The 11480-nt window shown below is 36.8% G+C and overlaps 1 protein-coding gene across 1 annotated transcript in view; it reads right to left on the bottom strand.

The window, feature by feature from the left end:
• Positions 1–5385: 5385 nt before the first annotated feature.
• Positions 5386–11480, bottom strand: part of LOC108437767 — a 9255-nt gene continuing 3160 nt past the window's right edge. The window contains exons 2-6 of the mRNA XM_017715104.2: positions 8745–9083; positions 8123–8170; positions 7762–7881; positions 7624–7664; positions 5386–5979 (exon numbers count right to left, since the gene is read on the bottom strand). Of these exons, the coding sequence (XP_017570593.1) occupies positions 5638–5979; positions 7624–7664; positions 7762–7881; positions 8123–8170; positions 8745–9083 (890 nt within the window). The 3' untranslated portion in view covers positions 5386–5637. The remainder of the gene's footprint in view (positions 5980–7623; positions 7665–7761; positions 7882–8122; positions 8171–8744; positions 9084–11480) is intronic.

Here is an 11480-nt window from a genome sequence, read left to right as displayed (position 1 = left end):
TGTTAAGTGGAAGTCTGTTATTCTCTATACAAAAATGCCTCTTTACAGAAGCACCTAAAGAAAAATTTAGTAGGAAATCAGAACTGTTTTTTCTAACGTTCCCAGGAAGCCTTTCTGTTATTGTTGTAAACTGGAAACTGAAACGCATGATATTGATTTTAGGGAACCAAAATCATTGAACTTGAAAGTAAGACTTTTTCAAGCAGGTTATGCTTGAGTGTTCATGGACACAGCGCATGAACCACAAAGGATGAACGGTGCTCTCTACGCTCCACACAAAACATCTCTGCAGTGCTAAATGATCTACTTGAAATCATTTGTAAAGATGAACCAAACACCACAAGATGCCACAGTTGGGCTGTTGTATGCTAGTCCCACTTTTATACCCAGTTTTCATTGTTTCTTCTCAAAGCCGTGGTGCTGTAGAAGTACAGGCCATTGCGAAGTTGAAACTGACCAAAGACTGTACAGATGTTGTTGCTTAAAGCAGCAATTTTCACACAAAATTGATCTACCCACTCTCTTCTCACAAACTCTTTTGCAGCTAATGTTGCGAGACTGGACACACTTTTCAAAACAATAAAGAAAAATCCCTTTTAACCAAATGAGAAGTTGTTGCATGGAAACCAGTTTGGTATTATAGCATTTAGAGCTTGAAACCCAATGTTATGTGGAATCTAAACTCCTCTAAATTCCTCTTCCTGAACTCCTCTAAATTCTTTAGGTTGAATTGCTTTTTTGTCAACATGCTGTAAAGCTTGTCTAACTTTGCAAGAGTTTTTGTAATAGAACACCTTTGTGTATGTGTGTGTGTGTGCGTGTCTGTGTCGGGGGTGGGGGGGGGCTGTTTTATCCAGGGGTGACATCACCTTGTAGATATTTTAGCCCCTTAAAACCAACAATTTTAATTATAAAAAATATAGGAAGGCTTCTGTGGAGTGATAGAAAAAGCATCTTTGGTTTCCTAATGAACTTTTCAGTGGCTGCTTCTTTAAAGACACTTTTTTGTATGAAGATCGATAAACCTCCACTTAATGTAAAGGTTCTCTACAGGTCATGTAAAGGTTCTCAATACCTACACAACTGAAGTTATAATTAATGTACTGAGTGATAAATCTTAAGATTAAAAAGGGTTGAAAGGGTCAGTGGGACTGACAGTAAGTGCAATGGTGGTAAGCACCCCTGATTTTACAGCTTTCGTTAGCTTAAAGGTGGGGGTTTTTTCAACTGCTTTCCCATGAGGGACCATTATTGCACACCTTGGTCCTTTCCCAGATCAAACCCTTGCGAGCCAGTGTATCTCAAACTGAACTACTTGCTTAACTCTTCATGAACTCAGGTGTGCAGCGAGGCCGGCACTGGGAACAACAGTCATTACCTTTACCCGTGTAAAGGACTAGGTCAGATAGCAAGGATAGAACACGAGCTGTCAGTCACCTCAGGCCTGCATGCTCTGCAGTCATGCTCCTGAAACCCGCAGATCATACATCCTCTACCACAGCATCCTCCAAGAGCCGACTTAGCTGCTTAAGGTACATACAGTGTTTACTTCAAAGAGACTCAGACATAATGAAGGATCTTTTGTTTGCGACAACACAAAACCTCACAGCCAGACACAAAACAGTCAAACTACATGTGAAAGAAGTTCACAGAGGAACCTCTCCATTAAACTGAAAAAGAAGTCCAGTTCTCTGATTTAGGTCTCTGACAAACACTTTAACAGAACTGAAAATAGTTCGGAGCATTTGAAGGGGTGAAAGGTGACCTGTACTGTCATAACTGTCTAATCACTTCTCTATTGTCAAGCCTAGATGGGATTTTTCTTCACCCTTAAACACGGATCTAGGACCACTCAGTGGTAAAATATCACACTCCAGTCCCCATGGGCCAAAACAATGCAGACTTTAGCATACTGCCTTATTAAACACACCTGATTCAGCTCATAAGTTCATTAGTCAGGCCGTCACGAACTGAATTTAGAGCAGTAGATGAGGGTAAGTGTTAATCTCTGCAGCACTTTGGCCCAGAATGTCCCCAGTTTGACTTGCCTGCCATAGAAGAACCACTAAAAATCTTTTCAGCTTATGACTCCTTTAAAGAACAATTTCTGCAAATGAGATGTCTGAGTGTGAAGAACATCTTCAACATTGAAAAGAACCACCACATAATGAAGTAAAAGTTCTTTACCTAATAAAGTTTTTTCCTAGAACAGTGTGTCCAGGCCATCAACCATTTAGATACCATCTGAGTTATCAGATGCTATTAGTGTCATACAGTGAAACATGGTAAAATCCATTTTATGGTCATTTAATCACTAACTTTATTAAAACAGTAAAGTTTTATCATTGTTTTTACTTATATCCAACCAGCATGGAGCAGTTATTCCATTATACTTGGTTAAGGTTACTTGTCATTGTTCAAATTGGTACTAAATGGGTTCTATTTACAGTATAGCAGTGAATTTTAACTAAACTTTAATTTAGAAGGGCAAACAAACTATAGACTTTATTTGATAGAACTTTGATTTAAAGGGCCATTCCACCACTTTTTCTAAATGTCTGCATAATTTAGTCATTGTGATTATTGTGATTATTGTGATTAAGTTACACAGAATGTTTTGATGTTAAATGGTTAATTGTAAAGAAACTAAGATTTTTTATTTTTGGTGGTGGTGATAAGAGCCAGGAGTTACGATGCCTACATTACAAATTCAGACATTTTATTTACTATTGAAAATCACCAACAAACCCTACATGTATCTTATGAGCTGTTATATGTAATGTTGACAAGGATAAACAAGAGGTAGATCTCTATTTTACCCTAGTACACCCTGCACGAAGTGAAAAACACATAGTTTAGACCAAAAACGTATCTCAAAACTATTACAAATCAGTGTCTAAGACACTAGAAAACATTTGTAACCATTTTGTGTGAAAGCTTTCAGTAAAGTAGCCTTTTTAGAGTTTTTAAAATGTTTCAGACGTCTGGTTCCTGTCAACACCACTGCGAATAATTCTAACTCGGAACATTTCTGCAGAAATGCCGTTTTCACATCAAAACACTGTGAATGACTGTTTATATTTTAGGGACTGAATCATGTGGAATGACTTACAGATATCTGCCATACTCATAACCACAGAAGAACCACTATTGGTGGTTCTGTACCAGGTTCTATACCAATTAAAAGGTCTTTGTAGGACCATAAATTCAAGCGAAGAACCACCGAGGAGCCTTCATGTTTAGGGGTGTACACTGCAAAAAGTAAGAATGAAGTCATTTACTAACGTGTGCCCACGCATACAGGTACAATGTGAGAAATAACCAAGGAGTATCTTACTAATCCCACCACTACAGGTGACAGTCACGCCATGCTGTGTTCCGTTCGTCACACACTCCCCTTCCTCACACAGGAAATGTAATCATGCATTGTAGTACTTGTGGGCTCTTTGCTTTTGTGTTGCACAAGGCCGTCCCATCATGCACTTCTAAAACCAGGCTTGGTGCTGTGAAGCTATCATATCTAAAATTTGACCTTACACCATCCAATATATATCTGCTCAATCACACCTAAAAAAGTATCATAGTATTCAAATGATAGAATTATTAAACATTATCTTCAGTATGTTTACTGTCATAGGTTTTACAGAATTTAATAATATCAGCTGCTCTCTACATTGTGTTAAAATTTCATGACTAATGCATATGGTCCAAATTTACTTGGGATAAAAACTTGTTGCTTTAACAAGCATTACGTCAGCGACAGCCCATATGATTTAGTTAGTGGTGGTCTTATGGTTGTTCTTTTTCACTGTTGATTTGCGTGGTAGAGGGGCTGATAAATGATCAAATTACTGATGGGCTACAGTCAACAACTTGGAAACATACAACGTGCAGATACAGGGTTTTTGATTATAATGAAATGGCTAAAAGGAAAGTATAGCTAAAGTATCACACAAAAGCCACAGACTACCCTTTTGTTCATTCTGAAAAAAGGAAACAGACAAAAAACAGAAGAAGAAACTTCGTACTACAACACTGAAACTGGACACCTGAGATGTGGTGTAAGATTTTATGGACTGATAAGTTTAATTCATTAATTCATTAAATTAATGATTTTTTTTTGAAAAGCTGAAACATCTGAAAAGAATGGAAGCTAAAATAAAAGTATGGTTGAAAGAATTGAAAGACTAAATAGTAAAAAACTATGAAAATTGTGGAGGTTTTTTATGTACTTTTCAGTTATATCTTCTATTTTTCCTGAATAACTTGTACTTAATGGCTGTTTTGACTGGATATTGGATAAATGAAAGTCTGAACACTATTTTAGATGTTCCCAATACACTGGAAATAATTATCAGCATAATTAAATGATCCTTTATCAGTAACCTTTAGTAACTTTACTTTTAAAGACAGGATAAATGTAGGTCCAGATCTTGCTGCTATATCAGGGTTATACTGCCAGCGTGTCTTATCCCACCAATTTGATCAACTTCAGAAAAGTCTTACAGAATATAGTTTCATTCTCTAAAGGCCTCCTACACATGTGTGGGGACAGCATTACAGGGGCGTGCCTAGTGTTGGATCATAAGAGTAGGAGTATTGGGTGGTGGGCATGTGATTACTCACTGTGGGCATTCGGTCATGAGCAGCAATGGCACTGCTGGGTTTTGAGCTTGGTCTCCTGATGATGGGAAGAGTGCTTGGAACTCGGAACAAACCAAAACTACTTTCTTAGTTTCCTTGTCTAAGATTGTTTAATATGCTGTAAAACAACGTGTTGCTTCAATTAAAAAAATAAACTTGAAGGGAATTTGACGGTCCAGAGAAATTTTCCAGAGAAAATGACCAAATAAAGTATAAATTACTCATTTTCAGCATCAAGAAAAAACAAAACATTTAACTGAAAATTACAGAAAAATCTCAACTGCTAAATGGAATATCAAATATTTCATAATTTATTATAGCTTCTAATCTTTATGAGAGACTTGCTTTCAGTTTTTCAAGGAAATTTGCAGGGATATTTAGCCTTAGAAGTATTTTTTTCTGCTACTCACCATCCAAGCAATCCCAAACATATTCAGTGATAATGATGCCTGAACTCTGAGAACACCAGCAGCTTCTTTGTTTCTTTTGTAGATTTTCTTAAATTTATTTTTCTTAGTAAGATCTTCTTGACAGCTACACATCCTTTCTGACTCAGTAATCTGAAGGAGCTTGATTTTCTCCACTCTCTCAAAGATGAAATCTTTGAGTGCTGTTTTGACTGGAAATTAAATAAAGTAGCCTCTGAATTTTCCATAGTACTGTAAAAATCCACATATTTTAAGTTGAATTATGTTTCCTGTGAAATTAAAAGACCATACTTGGTTCTTTTTAATCACTAACACTGAATCTCAGGCCATAGTTACTGTCGTGAAAATGCCTTTATGTACAGAGCATTTGAACGTTCTATGCAATGAAGTTCCATCACAGCTGCTCAATGTGTGGATGGACAGTCTTTCTCAGTTCTTGTAGAATAAGTGCACAGTTCACAGTTCTGATCCAGGACCCTCTGCTCTTATTTAAATCGAAACCCTAACCACACAAAACACAAAACTGTTCTCAGGTCAGCCTCAAAGGTCCATGCGACATTAATAGTTAGGAGAGCCGAATGGCGGAATATTCGGAGGTCTCCTCTGGATGACTGATTCGAACTTGTCCCCGTGACAAAGCCTTGTGATTCAGAGAGGCATAGACCAGAGGATTCTCCTCTTCCTCCACCTCCATGTTGAAGCAGTCATGGCTGTGGCCTGGCTTTGCTGTGTGATTGGCTAGATGTCTTCTGGAGGGGCCGTCTCTCTGAGATGACGCCCTAATAGGAGCATTATCGTAGATGCAGGGAGATGGTGGGTTGAGTTGGGTGGGTAGACTGTGGGTGTTGCCTCGAGTCACGCTGTCATGTACAGTTGAAGTAAAAGGAGGCCTCTGGCTTGTGCTCGACTGTAAACAAAGATAAATGGTGAGATACTGTGATTGATAAGGTATTGTTCACTTTCAGTAGAGAACTTAAATCCACTGCTAGTAATGCAAGAAAAACTATGTAGAAAAATATAAAAATATCATTGCTGTCATGTCAAAACTTCATAACACTTTTTTTTGTTCAGTTGCTTGTTAACGCAAACAGCTAATCAGCCAATCACATGGCCGCTCAATGCATTTAGGCATGTAGAGGTGGTCTAGACAACTGGCGGAAGTGCAGACCGAGCATCAGAACGGGGAAGAAAGGTGATTTAAGGAACTTTGAACGTGGCGTGGTTGTTGGTGCCAGACGGGCTGGTCTGAGTATTTCAGAAACTGCTGATCTACTGGGATTTTCACGCACAGCCATCTCTAGGGTTTACAGAGAACGGTCCGAAAAAGAGGAAATATCCAGTGAGCGGCAGTTGTGGACGAAAATGCCTTGTTGATGTGAGAGGTCAGAGGAGAAAAGGCAGACTGGTTCCAGATGATAGAAAGGCAACAGTAACTCAAATAACCAACCAGAATCTCTGAAGAACGTTTCCAACACCTTGTTGAAAGTATGCCATGAAGAATTAAGGCAGTTCTGAAGGCAAAAGGGGGTCCAACCTTTTACTAGCACCTAATAAAGTGGCTGGTGAATGTAATTTTTATTCCCTTAATTGTTGATTACATATAGTTTTCATATTTTCATTCACAATATGTTGCTTTACAAAATCAGTTTTGTTACCAAACATGTCTTATTATAAATGAAGTGATAAATATTCACTTTTTATCCACATGATTTGATCGATATATTTTTTTTAGATATGTGCTCTGGCAAGCTCAGAGAGCATGGACTAAATGTAAAATTTATTATTAACGTATGGGTGTTTCTGTAACTACATGGCTCTTGGCTGTGCAAATATTTAGATAATTGACCCTGACAAAAAAGAGTTTTTGTTATTGGGTAAGGATATGTTGAAGATATTTTTAGATATTGAATTTAAACAGCATGGTCTGCTTATATACTGATAAGGACCTGCAGAAAATATTGAATGTTAATATAAATATGAATGTTTACTTGCTTTATTGTGAATCCAGGGATGCTTAACTTCTCACACTTTTGTGATCATGCCTTTTGCTAACCTCTGTTTCCAAGATTTGTTTGGCTTTGAAAAACATATTTTACGTTTTTGTAACATATGTAACAATTAATATATATATATATTTATATATATATATAATCTATAAATAACTGATCAAAAACAATATAATTTTTTTTTATGTGATATTGATATAATGGAGTTTCAATGGCAGGAATCTGCTTTTTACACAGGTTAGTATGCAACATGTACAATACTGGCATTTTAGCATAAAATGTGCTTCATAAATTGCATAAACCTGTTACAGTTTGCATTTATTTTGTATGTGAAAATGAGTTATAACCCTATAAAAATATTTTCTATGCTTAATGCTAAAAATAATAACACATATCCAAAACTCCACAGTTGGGACTTGCAAGTGCAAAAACCTATTAATAAAATATATTAAAGTAAAAGTAAAAACAACTTTTCTTTTCATATAAAGTTAGCATTTCAGAGTCACAAGATCTTGTTTGACAGCAATAATATGTGTGCACTGTACCTGATGGTCAGCTACTTTCTCTTTCTTGGATTGTTTTGGTCCTATGCAAGTGTAACAGAAAATCATGTCAGTATAAGATATTTTGATATATGCACTATATGAGTGAATGACGCTCACAATGTGGAATAAAACTTGTACCTTGGCACCGGATGACAAGTAGAGCCACAACCAGCACTGTGAGGACCAGCCCTACAATTCCACTGCAGATATAGGCGTACGGAAGCCATTGCAGATCCGAAGGCACAATTAAAGAACCATCTGAAACAAGAAGTATTTTACAAGAAGACGGCTCAACCCTTCATCAGTGTTAATGAAGCAATGCAAACAGTGTGTGGATGATTATAGAATAATATAAGAACATGAGAACAAGAACAATAAGAACATGCTAACTGATATTAGTGACTAAATATGATTGTACCACTCAATAAACAGATTATATCATTTTAGGACCATGAATTTGTTTTCTTGTGAAATGAGGTTTGAAAATCAGTGTCCTTACTTGTTGTTTTGTTTTCATTGCTGACAACTTCAACGTCTGTGTCAGAGGCTGAAAGATTACAGATAATAAATAAACAAATAAATAATGTGTGGTCATGTTCATGCAGTACTGTGCGAAAATCTTAGGCACCCAAGACACATTTTCAAAATCTATTTGTGTAGTATGTGTTTGTGTTTATTTGCTGAGAAAAGTGTTAATATTTGAATAAACAAAATGTATAGAATATTTTTATAAATTATATTTATATATATTAAATAAATAGTGATTTTCTGATTGTTAGTGTGTTTGTTTAACCATTTTCAAGCCTCTCCCCGAAGCCCAGTATTATATGTAGTTAAAAAGCAGCTCCTAGTTTGACCAATCAGTGCTTCAGTAAATTGTGCTCATGATGTAATTAATGATGTTAACAAGTCTCTGTGGCGGCTGTGAAGGTGTCAAGGAAATTCTTGTTACTTTTTATTTTATTGTTTTTATGTTTATTTGAATTATGAATATGACTTTATTCTAATGTATATTGTGATAAACTCACTGCTGAGGTCAATGGTTTACAATTTTTCTTAGATGCCTAAAAACTTCGCACCAGACTGTACATAGAAAAATATATGAAGCATTATGTCTTTACCTGTAACAGTAACATTGATACCGTGGCTTGTAGTGAATACAGGTCCATCTGACTTACACCTGTAAAGTCCAGCGTCCTGCAGAGATAAACTCCAGAAAATCAGAAAAAACTTTCTTTCCTTCTCAGTAATATTCCTCCATCCTGTTCCAGTGTGATTGGAGTGATTCAAAGGTCTGCAGTGATCAGTATCCTCAATTTTACACCATGACACTGATAAGTTCTTCCAACAGTGTGATTCAGTGGTAACAGTACAGTTGATCTTCAGAGTCTCTTTTTCAGGAGATTTCCACACTGTGTTCCGAGGAACTCTGAGAGACGGAATACAGTCCAGAACAGGCTCTATAAAAGACAATCAGAAGAAGAAAGCAAGAGACATTACTATTTCTTTATATGTTTATAAAATTTCAGAGTAATGGCTAACATACAGTACTGTGCAAAAGTCTGAAATCATCCCTTCAGTTAAGTAGTTTCCAGTTAAAGTCGTCATTATGTAAAGGTCAAGAAAAAAAGAAGAAAATACACACTCACCAGCCACTTTATTAGGTACAATTGGGTTCAATTGCTTGTTAACACAAATAGCTAATCAGCCAATCACATGGCTGCAACTCAATGATTTAGGCATGTAGAGGTGGTCAAAACAACTTGCTGAAGTGTAAACCGAGCATCAGAATGGAGAAGAAAGGGGATTTAAGTGACTTTGAATGTGGCGTGGGTGTTGGTGCTGGAGTGTTGGAGTTTTCAGAGAATTGTTCGAAAAAGAGGAAATATCCAGTGAGCGGCAGTTGTGTGGATGAAAATGCCTTGTTGGTTTGAGAGGTCAGATGATAGAAAGGCAACAGTAACTCAAATAACCAACCAGAATCTATGAGGAATGTTTCCAACACCTTGCTGAAAGTGTGCCATGAAGAATTAAGGCAGTTCTGAAGGCAAAAGGGGGTCCAACCTTCTACTAGCAAGGTGTACCTAATAAAGTGGCAGGTGAGTGTATATTTAACAGAAATTAACCCATTTTCTAAATTACACATTTCTGGTAAACCCCTGTTTTTTCATTGATTTTCTTTGTATTTCCCCGTTTCTCAAAGGCTGTTTTGACTGGAAATTGAATTAAGCAATAAAGCTGAAAGGACACAACAAAATGGTAATAGGAGCAAAGACTTTGGTAAGGGTCAAGCTGTGTGATGCATATAAGGTGATTCAATACAGTGACCTAAGCATTCGGTTAGATTCCTACACAACCCAACCGTATACCAGCATCTGCACCAGTATTAAGGTTCTCTGGAGTGACGTCATAGAAAAGCTACTTTAGATTCCCTCTTCTGATTCCTCATTTTTGTAAATTAGATGTGCAAGTGTGAAGAACCATTCTAAAGTTTAAGAACCTTCTCATAAAGTAAAGCTTCATATATCAATTAAAGGTTTTTTCCTAGAAACACACATCCAAGCCAAGGACCATCAAGGAGCTTTTACTCTCAATAGCATAGACACCCCCACAGCAGACGTGTAAAAGCTGTCGAAAATTGCTCTCTCTTCATTTCTCAGAATCACGCAATGACACTTGTTTTAGTGGATGTGAGTTTTGCATTAGAAGGGGGAGTTGGTGGGAGGTGAAGGTTAGCCCCCACCTCTTCCATCTTGATCTGAAAAAAACGCACATCCTGTTTTTTTAACACATTCTTTTAGTATTAGACTAAAAGAGAGAAAGTTCCCCAAATTTTGAGAACATTACATCAGGAATACTGGCCTTTGAACTGTTTACTGAAAACAAGCTGAGTGGTCTTTAGCCTGGAGGACACAGTGTCCATGATTTCCTAAAAGAATCACACAGTGTCGGGCCACAGGACACTTTTCCACTTCCCCTCAGTCCATTTTAAATGAGCTCTTGCCCAGAGAAGGTGGCAGCATTTCTGGATCTGTTTATATATGATTTGTGTTTAAGAGTTTTAACTTGCGTTTGTGGATGCAGCGATGAATTGTTTTACAGACAGTGTCTTTCAGAAGTGTTTCTGGGTCCAATCATGTTTGTTTTTAATGCAGTGCCACATGAAGGCCCAAGATCATGGCCAGCAAATACAGGTTTTTGGCTTTGTCCCTTGCATCCAGATTTCTCCAGATTCTCTGAAACTTTTTATGATATTATGTACTGTAGATGCTGAAAAGCAAAAGTTATTCTTGAATTGTTGCATTATTTGCTCTTGCAGTCTTTCATAGAGCTGTGAATCCCTCCCCATCTTTACTTCTAGAAGACTCTCTGAGATGCTCGTTTATATGCAATCATGTTACTGACCTGTTGCCAACAGGTGTTTTTTTTTTGTTTGTTTTTTTTTTAGCATCACACAACTTTACCAGCCTTTTGTTTCCCCCATCCCACCTTGTTGGCATCAATTTATAATTGGTATATACTTTTCAAAAAAAACTAAAAGCCACTAAAATCCTTTTGCATGAAGTGACCACATGCTAATTCTATTTGTTTATAAATAATTATGCATTTATTGAAAATTCTATTTTGTCACTATTAAAACAATCATAACACCCCCGAAACAACATTATTGATAATTGCAGCTAAATTTTGAGCATACTTCAAAAAGACTAGCACAACATTAACAACCACAGCCATAAAAAGTTATACATAAAAAATCATAATATTATTATTAAAACACAAATGACTAGCAGAAATATGTGTTTCAGAAGAAACAAGCATTAAGGCTACAATGATTTTCAGATGTTGGGACACATGTA

This window comes from Pygocentrus nattereri, chromosome 12 (assembly GCF_015220715.1).
Source record: "Pygocentrus nattereri isolate fPygNat1 chromosome 12, fPygNat1.pri, whole genome shotgun sequence".
Lineage (NCBI taxonomy): Eukaryota > Metazoa > Chordata > Actinopteri > Characiformes > Serrasalmidae > Pygocentrus > Pygocentrus nattereri.
The sequence above is the reverse complement of the archived record's forward strand: the minus strand, read 5'-3'. Positions and strand labels throughout refer to the sequence as shown.